The sequence below is a fragment of the Centroberyx gerrardi genome, chromosome 24 (assembly GCF_048128805.1).
Source record: "Centroberyx gerrardi isolate f3 chromosome 24, fCenGer3.hap1.cur.20231027, whole genome shotgun sequence".
Taxonomy (NCBI): Eukaryota; Metazoa; Chordata; class Actinopteri; order Beryciformes; family Berycidae; genus Centroberyx; species Centroberyx gerrardi.
This window is the reverse complement of record NC_136020.1, coordinates 21,778,225-21,796,018: the sequence shown is the minus strand read 5'-3', so window position 1 is coordinate 21,796,018 and position 17,794 is coordinate 21,778,225. Positions and strand designations below refer to the sequence as shown.

At 41.0% G+C, this 17,794-nt stretch overlaps 4 protein-coding genes and 1 pseudogene across 8 annotated transcripts in view; all 5 read right to left on the bottom strand.

The window, feature by feature from the left end:
- Nucleotides 1-17,794, bottom strand: part of LOC144538098 (E3 ubiquitin-protein ligase TRIM39-like) — a 109,200-nt gene that overhangs the window by 52,042 nt on the left and 39,364 nt on the right. The gene's annotated exons all lie outside the window — the stretch shown is intronic.
- LOC144538069 (E3 ubiquitin-protein ligase TRIM39-like) lies at nt 416-2,059 on the bottom strand. Of its 3 annotated transcripts, none has more exons than XM_078281883.1 (2): nt 1,340-2,059; nt 416-1,285 (listed from the first exon to the last, which is right to left on the bottom strand). In XM_078281883.1, exons 1-2 carry the CDS (start codon nt 2,057-2,059, stop codon nt 416-418), a joined length of 1,590 nt encoding a protein of 529 aa, XP_078138009.1. The 3 variants fall into 3 exon arrangements, with proteins under 3 accessions (XP_078138009.1, XP_078138008.1, XP_078138007.1); XM_078281882.1 differs by having other exon boundaries at nt 416-1,799; nt 1,833-2,059; XM_078281881.1 differs by having other exon boundaries at nt 416-2,059.
- Nucleotides 5,602-7,387, bottom strand: LOC139915520 (E3 ubiquitin-protein ligase TRIM21-like). 3 transcript variants are annotated; one of them, XM_078281884.1, is made up of 2 exons: nt 6,695-7,384; nt 5,602-6,580 (listed from the first exon to the last, which is right to left on the bottom strand). In XM_078281884.1, exons 1-2 carry the CDS (start codon nt 7,382-7,384, stop codon nt 5,741-5,743), a joined length of 1,530 nt encoding a protein of 509 aa, XP_078138010.1. In that variant the 3' UTR covers nt 5,602-5,740. The 3 variants fall into 3 exon arrangements, with proteins under 3 accessions (XP_078138010.1, XP_071760273.2, XP_071760265.2); XM_071904172.2 differs by having other exon boundaries at nt 5,602-7,124; nt 7,158-7,384; XM_071904164.2 differs by having other exon boundaries at nt 5,602-7,387.
- LOC144538071 (E3 ubiquitin-protein ligase TRIM21-like) lies at nt 11,045-12,670 on the bottom strand. Its single transcript, XM_078281889.1, has one exon. The coding sequence runs from the start codon at nt 12,665-12,667 to the stop codon at nt 11,045-11,047; it is 1,623 nt and encodes a 540-aa protein (XP_078138015.1). The 5' UTR covers nt 12,668-12,670.
- On the bottom strand, nt 15,145-16,790 carry LOC139931874 (uncharacterized; annotated as a pseudogene).

Here is a 17,794-nt window from a genome sequence, read left to right as displayed (position 1 = left end):
GCTTCTGATTTCTGATATGACATTACTTTGCAGAGTTATTAGATTAGAATAGATTATATTATACTTGAATGATCCCTGTGGGGAAATTAATCTTTTGCAGCAGTAAATTGTAATAGGTTACATAAATAAAAACAGGATATAAATGAGAAAAGAGCATTCACCATTTCAACCAGAATCTGTAATCAAACGTTAACTGTATTTAACTTTAACAAACATTGTTTTTTTATTACAAGTTTTGCCATGAAGTAGAAAGTTATAAAGTGTTTTTTTGTTTTTTTAATTACAATTCTTCAACATTAAAATGACTTAACAGTTACCTGAAAAAAATAGGAAAACATATATACTTCCCTTGAATATGTAAATGTGTTATCTTAAATATTAATGAATCCTATCTGAGAAAAAACTAATGATTAGTCTAATCTGTGTGATTGACAGGAGAGATGATCAGAGGGGCGGAGTTTTTACCACCATAATTAACACAGGGACCAAAGATTGGGTAGAGTTTCTCAGTGAAGGTGCAGCCAGTAAAGGAGTAGATAAGAGCTGCAGCATCTACGTCATAAAAGGAGACCAGACCCTCCTCATAATCCACAAACACCCCCACCTTCTGAGGCTTCGATTTCAGAGAGAGGAGGACAGGAGGGTCAGCAAGAGCTCTGTAGTCATTTCCATTACTCAACCATACAGTCAAGTAGCCATTATCAGGACTCGGACTCATTAATCCCTTCCTGTCGATCGACCCTCTGGCCACTCCTAAACCCCACTCAGTCTTCCCTTTAACCTGAACCTCATAGTAAAATCTTCCTGAAGAGAAGCTCTGCTTTCCTAAGACATTGACATAAAGAGAGAATCTCTCTGGGTTGTCTGGGAGATTCTTCTTTACATCACCATCTTTTACTTGTTTCCCATCATCAGACAGGATGAGATGGGGATGTGCTGTATCAGGATCCAGAGTCACATCCACTGCATACTGCTGGACCCTCTTCAGCTCAACATCAACACTCAGCTTCTTCTTCTCTTTCCTGAGAGTCTCCTCCAGCTGAGCCACAGCTCTCCTCACAGTCCCCTCATATGATGAGCGATGGACACTGACCTCTGTCCAGTCCTTGGTGTGTGGAGGAGTGTTCAGGGATGGGAAGCTTTGGAGGAGGTGGAGGTGGTCTTCAGTGCGTGAGAGCTGCTCCACCTCAGCGGTTCTCTTCATCAGCTCAGAGATTTCCTGTTCCAGCTCTTTGATGAAGCCTTCAGCCTGTTTCTCTGTTGTTTTCTGCTTCTCTTGGATCGCCTCAGTGAGCTCAGCCTGGCCTCTCTCCACAGACTGCATCAGAGCGGTGAAGACCCGCAAACTGTCTGCTATCTCTCTGTCTGCATCTTCCTCGCTGAGCTCTACTGAGTGTTTGATCTCCTGAATCTTCAGTCGTCTCTCCTGGATCTTCTGCTGAATTTCAGCCTCCGTCTTCCCCAGCTCAGCCTTCTTTCCTTCATATCCTTCCTTCAGAGGGACAAAGTGATGTGACTTGTGCTCTAAAACAGTGCAGAGCAGACACACACACATCTGGTCCGTCTTGCAGAACAGCTCCAGCGGTCTGTCATGCTTCTTACACATCCTGCCTTCCAGGTCCTCCACAGGATCGATCAGCTTGTGTCTTTTCAGGCCCGTCATTCTCTGATGAGGCTCCAGGTGAGTCTCACAGTAGGAGGCCAGACACACCAGGCAGGACTTCAGGGCCTTCAGTTTGGTCCCAGTGCAGACGTCACAGGGAACTTCTCCTGGTTTGGCACATCGTTGGTCTGGGCAGCTGCTGGCTTTCATCTGAGCTGACTTTCTGGACTGAGCAGCCATCTCAGATATTAAAGTATTGACCCGCAGCAGAGGTCTTCTGTCAAAAACCTCTTTACACATGGGACACTGGCACTGGACACTAACATCCCAGTGCTGTGTGATGCAGGTTTTGCAGAAGTTGTGTCCACATGGTATGGAGACTGGATCAGTGAACACATCCAGACAGATGGAGCACAGAAACTGCTCTTCAGATAGGAGACTGCTGGCAGCGGACATATCTAGACACTGAGACCTAAAGTGAAAGTGTGAAATAACAACATTGTTATACAGAACTCCTCAATGATAATAGCTTCAAAAAATATCAAAGTTGAATTACTGGAACAATAGCAAACATAAAAATATAGCTGCATGGCAGCAATGAAACTGATCCCACTGCATTGGTCAATAACTGCCATTTTTTGACCGATTCTTGAGCTACTTCCAAACAAAATAAGAGAAGTATAAGAAACCTGCATACCAAATTTGGTGTCATTCTGACTTGTGGTTCATGATGAAAAGAAGATTTTTGAAGGTATTTTAAAAAATTCTAAATGACGGGAAAAATGAATTAGGCAGACTTTATGGCTCCTCGAGGGAAAATTGTTCAGCATGATTATCTGCAGAACACATCTCTACAACTAACAGAACGGTGGGGCTGATCCTTAGACTTTGGGACCTTCTTATATCGCCCCCTATGGGCCAATTGGTGGTATTTTTTGTATTCCAGCAGCGGTTGAACGGGACTATCTATATTCCAAAATGGACAAAAATGTATCAATGTATGGACGTGTTATTACACAAAATACGGGGGGGAAAAATAGGAATTCCAGCAATTACAATAGGGTTCCACAAAAAAGAAAGGAAAAAAGGGAAAACACTGGGGGCTATACTGGTAAATGAGTTATGTGAAATAAACACATTGTTCAACAATGGGAAAAGTATAAGCAGAAAAAAAGAAGTCTAAGAAGGGACTCCACTGGCGTTCAAGGTGGTCTTAAAGTGAAAAAGAGGAAGGCTAAAGAGTTTCCAATCATTATAAAAGCCTTTATTAGCATTTCTAGAGACACTGGTTGGATTAATGACAATGCACTTAGCTTCTTACGAGTTGAACACCCCACTATTCTACTTACTTCCTAAAATACACAAAGAACCTAGGGACAACCCGTCTATTTTATCTGGCAGTGGTACTCTCACCGAACCTGCATCTCAATATATTGACTTTTTAATTAAACCATATGTGCAAAACCCCCCCTCCTATATTCAGGACAAAATCACTGGCCTCTATAATCTCCAATCAGACTTCCTGGTTCCCATGAACGTGGAGAGCCTATACTAACATCGTTTATCATGAGGGCGTGTCTGCTTTGGAACACTTCTTGTCTGATTGGGTGGATATCCAGTTTTTACTGTCTTCAACTGACTGGATCATTCAATAATGTCTTTATCTTTAGGGACAAGATTTACTAACAGAAGACTGGTGTTCCAATGGGCTCATGTCTTTCCTATGCTCCTTTTTATTACCGTATTTATTACTTTCTGTGGTCGGTACATTGATGATATTTTCTTGATATTCTAAATTACTGGACTTTCATAAATATTTAAACTCTAAAAACAAGTTTCTTTGAGCTCCCTTTCATGAGAAGATCGTTCTCTCCAAGACAACTTGGGAAGAAGTTTCTCCACAAAGTCACAAATATCGACTTGGTGTTCCTTGTTGACAATCGAAGGCATCGAACACATGAAGCCTCTGTCAGAGGTGGAAATAGGCGACAAAAACTTCATCACAGTGAGATTTTTGGATCCATTCTTTTGATGCTGTCAGTTTTACCGGTCTAAATGATCACATTCATTTCACATATTTCTTGTAAATTTTCCCACAAGTGATTTATCAAGACTATAATGATGAGTGTGGTGGATTTGTTATCGAGTTGACTATGTTCATATTCATGGAGATAGTAGAGATAATATTGATTACAATCACAATTATTAACTATTAAGTATTAGTATTAATGATGGTGCTGATATTATGGATTATATTTACAATGATGTTAATGCTGATATGATAATTATGAAGATTATGGGTCTAACTATAGTATTTTGTGCCTTTCTGGTTGTTGCTATGTGGCCACAGTTTGTCTAGTGTTAATTTTTTTATTGCAAAACAGACACATACACATTATACATTAATTCACAAGGAAAGACAGCACAAGAATACAAGGAATTAAACATGCTGTATTAACATTGTCTATTGTATTTCTTTGTATTTCATGTGTTTCTCTATATTTCTCTGTGCCATTATGTTTGTTGTTATCTTGCTTTGCTGTGCTTTTAGTTTTTTGACAAATATTTCCTGTGTTTCTCTCTACCAGATGATCCAGCCTGTATTTTCCTCTGGGTCTCGATGGCTATATAGGTAAGGCCTCACCTGTGTTCAGCTGACGGCCTGATGAAGACCATGCTGCTCCAAACATGTTGGCTTTTTTAATCTTCCTGTTGGTTTAGCCATGCTGATAAAGGCTTTTTAAATTACTGGACACTCCTTAGCTCTCCTCTTTTTCACTTTAAGACTGCCTGAAACGCCAGTGGAGTCTCTTTTTGGACTTCTTTTTCTCTACTAATAGCAAAAATCATTTTGACAAAGTTATATTGCGCTTCATTGAAATCTTGCCGGTACAAACTGAAAAACGGGAAGTTTTCAGGTTTGTGTTATCGCTCTCTGTTTAAACACAGTAAATATTATCTGCTGTACTCACCTCTAGTTCTGTTTTCTTTGGAGAGAAACAGAGAGACTTTTCTCGACTGCAGCAATGTTGTCGTTTTGAGTTACTTTCACTTTCTATTCCGCAACGTGACGCTGAAACTCTCCTCTGTTTCCAGTGTCGCTCCGCCTTTTACTGCAGTTACATTAGTAATGTTTTGTTGCCAGATTCAGCTTTGATCACGATTACAGTAACATACTTTTTACAGGAGATAAATTTAATTCATATCTCTCGTTTGAATTATAGTTTAAAACTCACTGTCATATCATCATATCATATTCTATAGAGGGCTTTCAGCTGGTGGATGCTGCCCTCTGGCGGCCATATTGGAGGTCCACAGCTCATGGCAACAATGGCTGACAACAGCTGATTGTGTTTCTAATCTTATGATTTGGCGTCTCATCAGTGTGGAATAGACCAGATTCATTTCTGTGCTCTAACTGCCAATTACCTTTAGAACAATAACATTGTTCAAGCTTTGATATCAGTCAAATGTTAAATAATTTAAGCATTCTGGTAAATAGCAGTCATGTAACCATACAAGTGTGTTCCATCTGTTTTTATTCATTCAAAAACAAAAAATCTTTAAATGTGAGAAACAAATTGCAGAATTACTTCTTATTCATAAACTGCTCTTCAGTAATTGTGTCAACATACAAAGCTCAGAATATGTACAATGATCTGACAATAATAACACATTTTTAATTTATCACCTAGACATGTTTAAGTGATTTTAACAAATGCTTCTGATTTCTGATATGACATTATTGTGCAGAGTTATTATATTAGAATAGATTAGATTAAACTTTAATGATCCCTGTGGGGAAATTAATCTTTTGCAGTATTAAATTGTAATAGGTTACATAAATAAAAACAGGATATAACTGAGAAAAGAGCATTAACCATTTCAACCAGAATCTGTAGTCAAATGTTTACTGTATTTAACTTTAACAAACATAGTTTTTTTTATGACATTTATTTTGTCAAGAAGAAGAAAGTTCTAAATTGTTTTTTGTTGTTTTATTACATTTCTTCATCATTAAAATGACTTAAGTTACCTTAAAAAAAGGGAAAACATATATATTTCCCTTGAATATGTAAATGTTTTATTTTAAATATTAATGAATCCTATCTGTGAAAAACTAATGATTAATGATGTCTAATCTGTGTGATTGGCAGGAGAGATGATCAGAGGGGCGGAGTTTCTACCACCATCATTAGTACTGGGACAGAAGAATGGGTAGAGTTTCTCAGTGAAGCTGCAGCCAGTAAAGGAGTAGATAAGAGCTGCAGCATCTACGTCATAAAAGGAGACCAGACCCTCCTCATAATCCACAAACACCCCCACCTTCTGAGGCTTCGCTTTCACAGAGAGGAGGAGACGAGGGTCAGCAAAAGCTTTGTACTCATTCCCATCCCACAACCATACAGTCCAGTAGCCATTCTTGGGGCTCAGTGTGATTTTTCCCTTCCTGTTGATCGACTCTCTGGCCACTCCTAAACCCCACTTAGTCTTCCCTTTAACCTGAACCTCGTAGTAAAATCTTCCTGAAGAGAAGCTCTGCTTTCCTAAGACACGGACATAATGAGAAAATCTCTCTGGGTTGTCTGGGAGATTCTTCTTTACATCACCATGATTTACTTGTTTCCCATCATCAGACAGGATGAGTTCAGGATGTGCTGTATCAGGATCCAGAGTCACATCCACTGCATACTGCTGGACCCTCTTCAGCTCAACATCAACACTCAGCTTCTTCTTCTCTTTCCTGAGAGTCTCCTCCAGCTGAGCCACAGCTCTCCTCACAGTCCCCTCATATGATGAGCGATGGACACTGACCTCTGTCCAGTCCTTGGTGTGTGGAGGAGTGTTCAGGGATGGGAAGCTTTGGAGGAGGTGGAGGTGGTCTTCAGTGCGTGAGAGCTGTTCCACCTCAGCGGTTCTCTTCATCAGCTCAGAGATTTCCTGTTCCAGCTCTTTGATGAAGCCTTCAGCCTGTTTCTCTGTTGTTTTCTGCTTCTCTTGGATCGTCTCAATGAGCTCAGCCTGGCCTCTCTCCACAGACTGCATCAGAGCGGTGAAGACCCGCACACTGTCTGCTATCTCTCTGTCTGCATCTTCCTTGCTGAGCTCTACTGAGTGTTTGATCTCCTGAATCTTCAGTCGTCTCTCCTGGATCTTCTGCTGAATTTCAGCCTCCGTCTTCCCCAGCTCAGCCTTCTGTCCTTCATATCCTTCCTTCAGAGGGACAAATTGATGTAACTTGTGGTCTGACTCAGTGCAGAACTGACAAACACACATCTGGTCCGTCTTGCAGAACAGCTCCAGCGGTCTGTCATGCTTCTTACACATCCTGCCTTCCAGGTTCTCCACAGGATCAATCAGCTTGTGTCTTTTCAGGCCCGTCATTCTCTGATGAGGCTCCAGGTGAGTCTCACAGTAGGAGGCCAGACACACCAGGCAGGACTTCAGGGCCTTCAGTTTGGTCCCAGTGCAGACGTCACAGGGAACTTCTCCTGGTTTGGCACATCGTTGGTCTGGGCAGCTGCTGGCTTTCATCTGAGCTGACTTTCTGAACTGAGCAGCCATCTCAGATATTAAAGTATTGACCCGCAGCAGAGGTCTTCTGTTGAAAACCTCTTTACACATAGGACACTGGCACTGGACACTAATATCCCAGTGCTGTGTGATGCAGGTTTTGCAGAAGTTGTGTCCACATGGTGTGGAGACTGGATCAGTGAACACATCCAGACAGATGGAGCACAGAAACTGCTCTTCAGATAGGAGACTGCTGGCAGCGGACATATCTAGACACTGAGACCTAAAGTGAAAGTGTGAAATAACAACATTGTTATACAGAACTCCTCAATGATAATAGCTTAAATAAATATCAAAGTTGAATTACTGGAACAATAGCAAACATAAAAATATAGCTGCATGGCAGCAATGAAACTGATCCCACTGCATCGGTCAATAACTGCCATTTTTTGACCGATTCTTGAGCTACTTCCAAACAAAATAAGAGAAGTATAAGAAACCTGCATACCAAATTTGGTGTCATTCTGACTTGTGGTTCATGATGAAAAGAAGATTTTTGAAGGTATTTTAAAAAATTCTAAATGACGGGAAAAATGAATTAGGCAGACTTTATGGCTCCTCGAGGGAAAATTGTTCAGCATGATTATCTGCAGAACACATCTCTACAACTAACAGAACGGTGGGGCTGATCCTTAGACTTTGGGACCTTCTTATATCGCCCCCTATGGGCCAATTGGTGGTATTTTTTGTATTCCAGCAGCGGTTGAACGGGACTATCTATATTCCAAAAAGGACAAAAATGTATCAATGTATGGACGAGTTATTACACAAAATACCGGGGGAAAAATAGGAATTCCAGCAATTACAATAGGGTTCCACAAAAAAGAAAGGAAAAAAGGGAAAACACTGGGGGCTATACTGGTAAATGAGTTATGTGAAATAAACACGTTGTTCAACAATGGGAAAAGTATAAGCAGAAAAAAAGAAGTCTAAGAAGGGACTCCACTGGCGTTCAAGGTGGTCTTAAAGTGAAAAAGAGGAAGGCTAAAGAGTTTCCAATCATTATAAAAGCCTTTATTAGCATTTCTAGAGACACTGGTTGGATTAATGACAATGCACTTAGCTTCTTACAAGTTGAACACCCCACTATTCTACTTACTTCCTAAAATACACAAAGAACCTAGGGACAACCCGTCTATTTTATCTGGCAGTGGTACTCTCACCGAACCTGCATCTCAATATATTGACTTTTTAATTAAACCATATGTGCAAAACCCCCCCCTCCTATATTCAGGACAAAATCACTGGCCTCTATAATCTCCAATCAGACTTCCTGGTTCCCATGAACGTGGAGAGCCTATACTAACATCGTTTATCATGAGGGCGTGTCTGCTTTGGAACACTTCTTGTCTGATTGGGTGGATATCCAGTTTTTACTGTCTTCAACTGACTGGATCATTCAATAATGTCTTTATCTTTAGGGACAAGATTTACTAACAGAAGACTGGTGTTCCAATGGGCTCATGTCTTTCCTATGCTCCTTTTTATTACTGTATTTATTACTTTCTGTGGTCGGTACATTGATGATATTTTCTTGATATTCTAAATTACTGGACTTTCATAAATATTTAAACTCTAAAAACAAGTTTCTTTGAGCTTCCTTTCATGAGAAGATCGTTCTCTCCAAGACAACTTGGGAAGAAGTTTCTCCACAAAGTCACAAATATCGACTTGGTGTTCCTTGTTGACAATCGAAGGCATCGAACACATGAAGCCTCTGTCAGAGGTGGAAATAGGCGACAAAAACTTCATCACAGTGAGATTTTTGGATCCATTCTTTTGATGCTGTCAGTTTTACCGGTCTAAATGATCACATTCATTTCACATATTTCTTGTACATTTTCCCACAAGTGATTTATCAAGACTATAATGATGAGTGTGGTGGATTTGTTATCAAGTTGACTATGTTCATATTCATGGAGATAGTAGAGATAATATTGATTACAATCACAATTATTAACTATTAAGTATTAGTAATAATGATGGTGCTGATATTATGGATTATATTTACATTGATGTTAATGCTGATATGATAATTATGAAGATTATGGGTCTAACTATAGTATTTTGTGCCTTTCTGGTTGTTGCTATGTGGCCACAGTTTGTCTATTGTGTTTCTTTTTTTATTGCAAAACAGACACACACACACATTATACATTAATTCACAAGGAAAGACAGCACAAGAATACAAGGAATTAAACATGTTGTATTAACATTGTCTATTGTATTTCTTTATATTTCATGTGTTTTTCTCTCTGTGCCATTATGTTTATTGTTATCTTGCTTTGCTGTGCTTTTAGTTTCTGACAAACATTTCCTGTGTTTCTCTCTACCAGATGATCCAGCCTGTATTTTCCTCTGGGTCTCGATGGCTATATAGGTAAGGTCTCACCTGTGTTCAGCTGACGGCCTGATGAAGACCATGCTGCTCCAAACATGTTGGCTTTTTTAATCTTCCTGTTGGTTTAGCCATGCTGATAAAGGCTTTTTAAATTACTGGACACTCCTTAGCTCTCCTCTTTTTCACTTTAAGCCAGTGGAGTCTCTTTTTGGACTTCTTTTTCTCTACTAATAGCGAAAATCATTTTGACAAAGTTATATTGCGCTTCATTGAAATCTTGCCGGTACAAACTGAAAAACGGGAAGTTTTCAGGTTTGTGTTATCGCTCTCTGTTTAAACACAGTAAATATTATCTGCTGTACTCACCTCTAGTTCTATTTTCTTTGGAGAGAAACAGAGAGACTTTTGTCGACTGCAGCAATGTTGTCGTTTTGAGTTACTTTCACTTTCTATTCCGCAACGTGACGCTGAAACTCTCCTCTGTTTCCAGTGTCGCTCCGCCTTTTACTGCAGTTACATTAGTAATGTTTTGTTGCCAGATTCAGTTTTGAACACGATTACAGTAACATACTTTTTACAGGAGATAAATTTAATTCATATCTCTCGTTTGAATTATAGTTTAAAACTCACTGTCATATCATCATATCATATTCTATAGAGGGCTTTCAGCTGGTGGATGCTGCCCTCTGGCGGCCATATTGGAGGTCCACAGCTCATGGCAACAATGGCTGAGAACAGCTGATTGTGTTTCTAATCTTATGATTTGGCGTCTCATCAGTGTGGAATAGACCAGATTCATTTCTGTGCTCTAACTGCCAATTACCTTTAGAACAATAACATTTTTCAAGCTTTGATATCAGTCAAATGTTAAATAATTTAAGCATTCTGGTAAATAGCAGTCATGTGACCATACAAGTGTGTTCCATTTGTTTTTATTCATTCAAAAAAAAATCTTTAAAGGTGAGAAACAAATTACAGAATTACTTCTTATTCATAAACTGCTCTTCAGTAATTGTGTCAACATACAAAGCTCAGAATATGTACAATGATCTGACAATAATAACACATTTTTAATTTATCACCTAGACATGTTTAAGTGATTTTAGCAAATGCTTCTGATTTCTGATATGACATTACTGTGTAGAGTTATTAGATCAGAATAGATTAGATTAACCTTTGATGATCCCTGTGGGGAAATTAATCATTTGCAGTATTAAATTGTAATAGGATACATAAAAAAAAGGATATAACTGAGAAAAGAGCATTAACCATTTTAACCAGAATCTCTAGTCAAACGTTTACTATATTTAACTTTAACACACATTGTTTTTTTTATGACAACACATTCATTTTGCCAAGAAGTAGAAAGCTAAAGTGTTTTTTTGTTGTTTTATTACTATTATTCAACATTAAAATGACTTAAGTTACCTGAAAAAAATAGGAAAACATATATACTTCCCTTGATTATATATAAATGTGTTATCTTAATATCAATGAATCCTATCTGAGAAAAACGAATGATTAGTCTAATCTGTGTGATTGACAGGAGAGATGATCAGAGGGGCGGAGTTTTTACCACCATCATTAAGACAGGGTCTGAAGAATGGGTAGAGTTTCTCAGTGAAGGTGCAGCCAGTAAAGGAGTAGATAAGAGCTGCAGCATCTACGTCATAAAAGGAGACCAGACCCTCCTCATAATCCACAAACACCCCCACCTTCTGAGGCTTCGATTTCACAGAGAGGAGGACAGGAGGGTCAGTATTAGCTTCGTACTCATTTCCATTACTCAACCATACAGTCAAGTAGCCTTTCTCAGGACTCCTTGTGATTTCTCCCTTCCTGTCGATCGACCCTCTGGCCACTCCTAAACCCCAGGCAGTCTTCCCTTTAACCTGAACCTCGTAGTAAAATCTTCCTGAAGAGAAGCTCTGCTTTCCTAAAACATTGGCACAATAAGAAAATCTCTCTGGGTTGTCTGGGAGATTCTTCCATACATCACCACACTTTACTTGTTTCCCATCATCAGACAGGATGAGAGCGGCATATGCTGTATCAGGATCCAGAGTCACATCCACTGCATACTGCTGGACCCTCTTCAGCTCAACATCAGCACACAGTTTTTTCATCTCTTTCCTGAGAGTCTTCTCCAGCTGAGCCACAGCTCTCCTCACAGTCCCCTCATATGATGAGCGATGGACACTGACCTCTGTCCAGTCCTTGGTGTGTGGAGGAGTGTTCAGGGATGGGAAGCTTTGGAGGAGGTGGAGGTGGTCTTCAGTGCGTGAGAGCTGCTCCACCTCAGCGGTTCTCTTCATCAGCTCAGAGATTTCCTGTTCCAGCTCTTTGATGAAGCCTTCAGCCTGTTTCTCTGTTGTTTTCTGCTTCTCTTGGATCGTCTCAATGAGCTCAGCCTGGCCTCTCTCCACAGACTGCATCAGAGCGGTGAAGACCCGCACACTGTCTGCTATCTCTCTGTCTGCATCTTCCTCGCTGAGCTCTACTGAGTGTTTGATCTCCTGAATCTTCAGTCGTCTCTCCTGGATCATCTTCCCCAGCTCAGCCTTCTTTCCTTCATATCCTTCCATCAGAGGAATAATTTGATGTAACTTGTGGTCTAACTCGGTGCAGAACTGACAAACACACATCTGGTCCGTCTTGCAGAACAGCTCCAGCGGTCTGTCATGCTTCTTACACATCCTGCCTTCCAGGTTCTCCACAGGATCGATCAGCTTGTGTCTTTTCAGGCCCGTCATTCTCTGATGAGGCTCCAGGTGAGTCTCACAGTAGGAGGCCAGACACACCAGGCAGGACTTCAGGGCCTTCAGTTTGGTCCCAGTGCAGACGTCACAGGGAACTTCTCCTGGTTTGGCACATCGTTGGTCTGGGCAGCTGCTGGCTTTCATCTGAGCTAACTTTCTGAACTGAGCAGCCATCTCAGATATGAAAATATTGACCCGCAGCAGAGGTCTTCTGTCAAAAACCTCTTTACACATGGGACACTGGCACTGGACACTAACATCCCAGTGCTGTGTGATGCAGTTTTTGCAGAAGCTGTGTCCACATGGTATGGAGACTGGATCAGTGAACACATCCAGACAGATGGAGCACAGAAACTGCTCTTCAGATAGGAGACTGCTGGCAGCGGACATATCTAGACACTGAGACCTAAAGTGAAAGTGTGAAATAACAACATTGTTATACAGAATTGTGAAATATTTATATAAATTATACAACAGGTAGTTCCGACCAAGCAATCTGATTGGTCAACTAGACATTTAGAACGTGATCAAATCAGCATGACAGCACACCTAGCCGTGCTCATCACTAAAAAAATTACTATTATACTACATATATTATTATACAATACGGTATATTTAAATATAACTCTGTTCAGCCTTGATGTTACTAGACGCTCTGGCATCCTCCATCAGCTGTGCCGGTGAGTCGGTGACACGGCGCTACTAGCTTAAAAATACATGTGAAGTTCGCGGACGTAGTAGCTAAATCTGTCCATGGAAAAAATATTTTTTTCAGCAGATATCTTAGTTACAACAAGATTGAGCTAGCAAGGCAGTTTTGTGTTTATATGTGTGGTATTTATTCAGTTTGGGAAATCCCACGATCTCTAGAAAGCATTAGCTCAAGTTAGCTGGCTGACTCAACAGGGACTAGAAATCGTCTCTGTTGCTAGGTCGTTGCTAAGGGTCGGCCTACTTGCTGGAGTAGTAACCTAGCTTTCATTACATAAGAGTCTACTGACGTGACTGATTGTTTTCCAGTTATTAGTCAGACCCCATGTAGTTCAAGGGAAACGGAGATAACACTAGCAAAAAGTTTTTTTATTTTGAGAGCGAATTGCCCCACAATATGAATACATTTTGATTAACGTTATATCTTTTATTATAAAACGGATAGTTCCGGACCTTGATTATGATTGGCTGAGCTGCGTTCGAAGCAGTTTTAAAATACTCTATAAACGCACACCTATGACCGCATCACATCAGTATTACTGCGCCAAACAAATTGTCTGTGTCTGCGTCTGTGTGTTGCTTGGCAACGATTCCGCTAAATGTCGCTGAAGAACTACATTGCTTGGCGAAAGAATGATTTGTTATAAATAAATTATTGCATTTTTTGTTGCTGTGTGTTTATTTTATGAAACCTTGCCAGGTATATGTAGTAACCGTTTTATAAAAGCAATAAGCCCCGCGAGGCCGTGGTTTCCAGTGATTTTAGAACAGCTAAGGGGACAACGCCCTTAGCTGTAAACCACGGCCTCGCGGGGCTTATTGCTTCATTCAGTGATGCTTACGGACCGAGGCGCTTACCGCGTCACTGTCGTGCCAATAATGACGGTAAAACACACCCTCGAGTGTAATACTGCTTAAACATATCACAGTTGGATTATTGGAATATTAGCAAAAGTCATTTTGAGATATATTGTTAAATTGCACTTCATCGAAAACTTAATTTGACAAGTGTCAGTGTATAATGAACACAGGGAAACATCCTATGTGGATACAGCTCAATTATGTGTCACTGCTCTCTGTTTAAACACAGTAAATATCATCTGCTGTACTCACCTGTGTGCGTCTAAGACTCGGCTGTATTGTTGAGAAAGGCCTGATGAACCTAGTTTTATTTTTCTTTGGAGAGAAAGAGAGACACTTTTCTCGACTGCAGCAGTGCTGTCTCTCTGAGTTACTTTCAGGTTTCACTTCAGCAATGTGACGCTTAAACATTGTGGTCTTTCCAGCGTTGCTCCTCCTCTTACTACAGGTAAACTTGTATTGTCTTGTTGCCTGAATCATTTTTGGACATGATTATCCAGATTATCCTCCAGACTAGATCACTGTAACAACGTCCTATATGGCATCCCTTCCACCGTCCTCCAAAACTCCCTACATTCAAAAATAATCTCAAAACCCACCTCTTCAAAACTGCCTACAATATCTGACCCCCACTGCTTCTCCACTGCCAAACACTGTTTTTTCAATTCTACTGTTTTAATATGCACAGTCATGTCCTCACTTTATCATCTTCATTTATTATCATCACCTTGTATCAATTGTTTCATGCATTTTATATATTTATTTTCTTTCTCCCTTAGCTGTTGTTAAGTGTCTTTGAGTGCCATGTAAAGTGCTTATAAATAAAATGTATTATTATTATTATTATTATTATTATTATTATTAGAATTATTATTATAGTAATTAGTTCTGTCACACATCTTGTGATGCAACTTGGACACATCATCAGTGATGTAATCTGGGGTCATCGGGTGTTTCGGGTCTTTCAATGATCATACACCCTCACTCAGGCGACACAGCCGGGGTGATCAAGTCAAGTCAAGTCAAGTCAAGTCAAGTCAAGTCAAGTTTGTTTATAGAGCACATTTAAAACAACCAGGGTTGACCAAAGTGCTGTACAAGTATTGAAGAAGGAGAATAAATAATAGTAATAAAAAGCAACAGAGGCAATTCAATGTAGTTAAAAATACAAAGGTAGAACACACAATAATTCATACACACACTTGTGAGACACAGTGCGACGCACAAGCATAAAAACACAGTCGTATCAAGTTGATTCAAAGGCCAAGGAATAAAGGAAGGTTTTAAGGTGTTTTTTAAAAGCGGAGATAGAGGGGGCTCCAGGCTCCTGCTTATGTCCAAGTAGCTTGTGTGGTCCACGGATCTCCTCTTTTGATCCACAGCCATCTTGATGCCTTCTCTGCGGCCTCTATGGTGGTCTTGATGGCTTTTCTGCTATGCAGCCCTGTGATGCCAAGCAGCTTGAGGGCCCTGCAGAGAGACCGTCTTGCGAAGCCGCTGCTGCCTACTTCGATGGGCAGACATCGAGCCCTCCATCCTCGGCTCCGGCGCTCGCCTACCAGGCCCTCGTACTTGGCCCTCCTCCTTTCGTATGCCTCTTCCATCTGGTCTTCCCAGGGAACGGTCAGCTCCAGCAGGACCGCTTGCCTTGTTGTTTCAGACATCAGGACCGTGTCTGGCCTGAGTGTGGTCACTGCGATGGTGTCGGGGAACTTGAGCTGTCTCCCTAGGTCGACCTTCAGCTGCCAATCCCGTGCCGTGACGAGGAGCCCGCCTGGTGGACTTGGCTGCGGCTGTGGATTCTCCCCCGCCTTGACAAAAGTGATGGCCTGCTTTGCTGGGCGATGTTTGCTGCGGCAGATCCCTGTGCAGATGACATCAGCTATAGCTCTAAGCACCTGGTCATGACGCCAGTGATAGAGCCCCTCTCCCAGGGCCATCAGGCAAAAACTCAGTAATAATAATAATAATAAGCTTTATTTATATAGCACCCTTCGTACATGAAACGCAGCTCAGAGTGCTTTACAGTAAGTAGAGGAGAAACAAACACAGGTAACAAAAAAGACTTAATAAAAAGACAGAGTTAAAACACAGTGAGATAGAAGCAGAACATTAGCAGATATCTAAATTGAAGAACAATAAAACAGCGATTAATTAAAAGCAATATTAAACGAATATGTTTTGAGATTCTTTTTAAAAGTGCAGAGTGTATCAATGGTTCTCAGATTTTGTGGGAGAGAGTTCCAAAGTTTGGGACCATAGTGACTAAAAGCAGATTCCCCACACTTCAACCGGGTTGAAGGGACCACCAGTGCATTACTATTGGATGATCTGAGGCATCTCGTTGGAACATATCTTACAATCATATTGCTAAGGTATACAGGGGCCAAACCATGAAGACACTTAAAAACTAATAAAATAATCTTAAAATCAATTCTAAAAGATACGGGTAGCCAGTGGAGAGATTTAAGAGCTGGAGTGATGCGATCTCTAATTCTGGTGCGAGTTAATAATCTGGCAGCAGGGGTTCACGGGTTACCGTGAACTCTTCTGTCAGGCTGCTGAAGGGGAGCCGTAGCTTGTTCTTGTGTCCGTACAAGGCGATGCTGCTCAGGCTTCGCGGCAGGCCCAACCACCTGTGCAGGAAGTGGCTGGTCTTCCTCTCGAAGCCCTCGACAGTGGTCATCGGGACCTCGTAGACGGGCAGGGGCCAGAGGAGTCGAGGTAGGAGGCCATGCTGGTAAATCCAGAACTTGAACTTCTCTGGGCAGCCCTGATTTGTCCACCGCTGTCAGCCATGCCTCCAACTCACTGCTGGTCCCCTGAACATCTTGCCCAGGCTCTTGCTTTTCGTCCTACCTCCGAGGGAAAAGCTGAACATGTCACTCTCCTTTCCCCTCTTCACAACCAGGGACCTGGACTTCGCTGGCTTGAACCTCATCCGTAACATACTTTTGCCAGTAGATACATTTAATTAATACATTTTCTTTTAATTACATTATAAAACTAATTTTCACCCAAATTGTCACCAGTTTCACCCAAAATGTCACATTTGAGGCAGCAGGTTGTCTAGTGGTTACAGAGAGCTTCCTTCCACCAGAGGATTCTGGTTCAATCCCCATGACAACAAGCATCCGCCCTAGGGATGGGAGATACTGCTATTTTCAATTCCACATGAAACCAAGTACTTTTGGATCCAGTATTGTAGTCAAGTACTTGTCATGAATAATGTCAATTAAAACCACATGATGACCAAAGACATGCAAGCATCATTTTAATGTTTTGTTTAAAACATGTCAAACTCAGCAGTGTTTAAACATCACTGTTGTACTGTAAAAATAGTGCAGAATAGCATTGTGTGAGATAAAAGTTCCAACAATTTGAATCAGTTCTGTATGTGTGTGTGTGTGTGTGTGTGTGTGTGTGTGCGAATGTGCATGAGCGTGAACACATAAAAAGCATATTGTTATTATATTTCACCCCTCAATAAATGTAAAATACTAAATTCTTCATCCTCAGTATCGCTCATTTTGATTCTCGACTGGTGTCACAAGTATTGATACTCTGGTATTGATCCGCTCACCCCTAATCTGCCTGCTGAAGTGTCCTTGAGCAAGACACTGCATCCCTACCAGCTCCAGAGGTGCTGCTCTGTAGCTGACCTCTGACCTCTCTGGAAGGAGGGAAGCAAACAGAGAATTTCCCAGTTGTCATCACAGCATCAGTCTGCTGTATTGTCGTCAGTCTTCCTGTGCAGCTGTTCATACAGCAGCACACACCTGAACTCTGTCTTCATCACATCTTCATCATTACAGTGTGAGTGTGTGTGTTGTTGCTTCTTTGATTTGTCGTTCATTCAGAGTGTGATCCTCCTCTCCCAGTGTGTGTGATTCAGGTTTTACACAAGTTGTGTGAATTGTTGAGCCCATCCAGACAGAAAGAACA

Coding starts and splice junctions, on each gene's coding strand:
- LOC144538069 (XM_078281881.1), bottom strand. CDS start 2,059: ATGTCCGCTGCCAGCAGTCTCCTATCTGAAGAGCAGTTTCTGTGCTCC.
- LOC139915520 (XM_071904164.2), bottom strand. CDS start 7,384: ATGTCCGCTGCCAGCAGTCTCCTATCTGAAGAGCAGTTTCTGTGCTCC.
- LOC144538071 (XM_078281889.1), bottom strand. CDS start 12,667: ATGTCCGCTGCCAGCAGTCTCCTATCTGAAGAGCAGTTTCTGTGCTCC.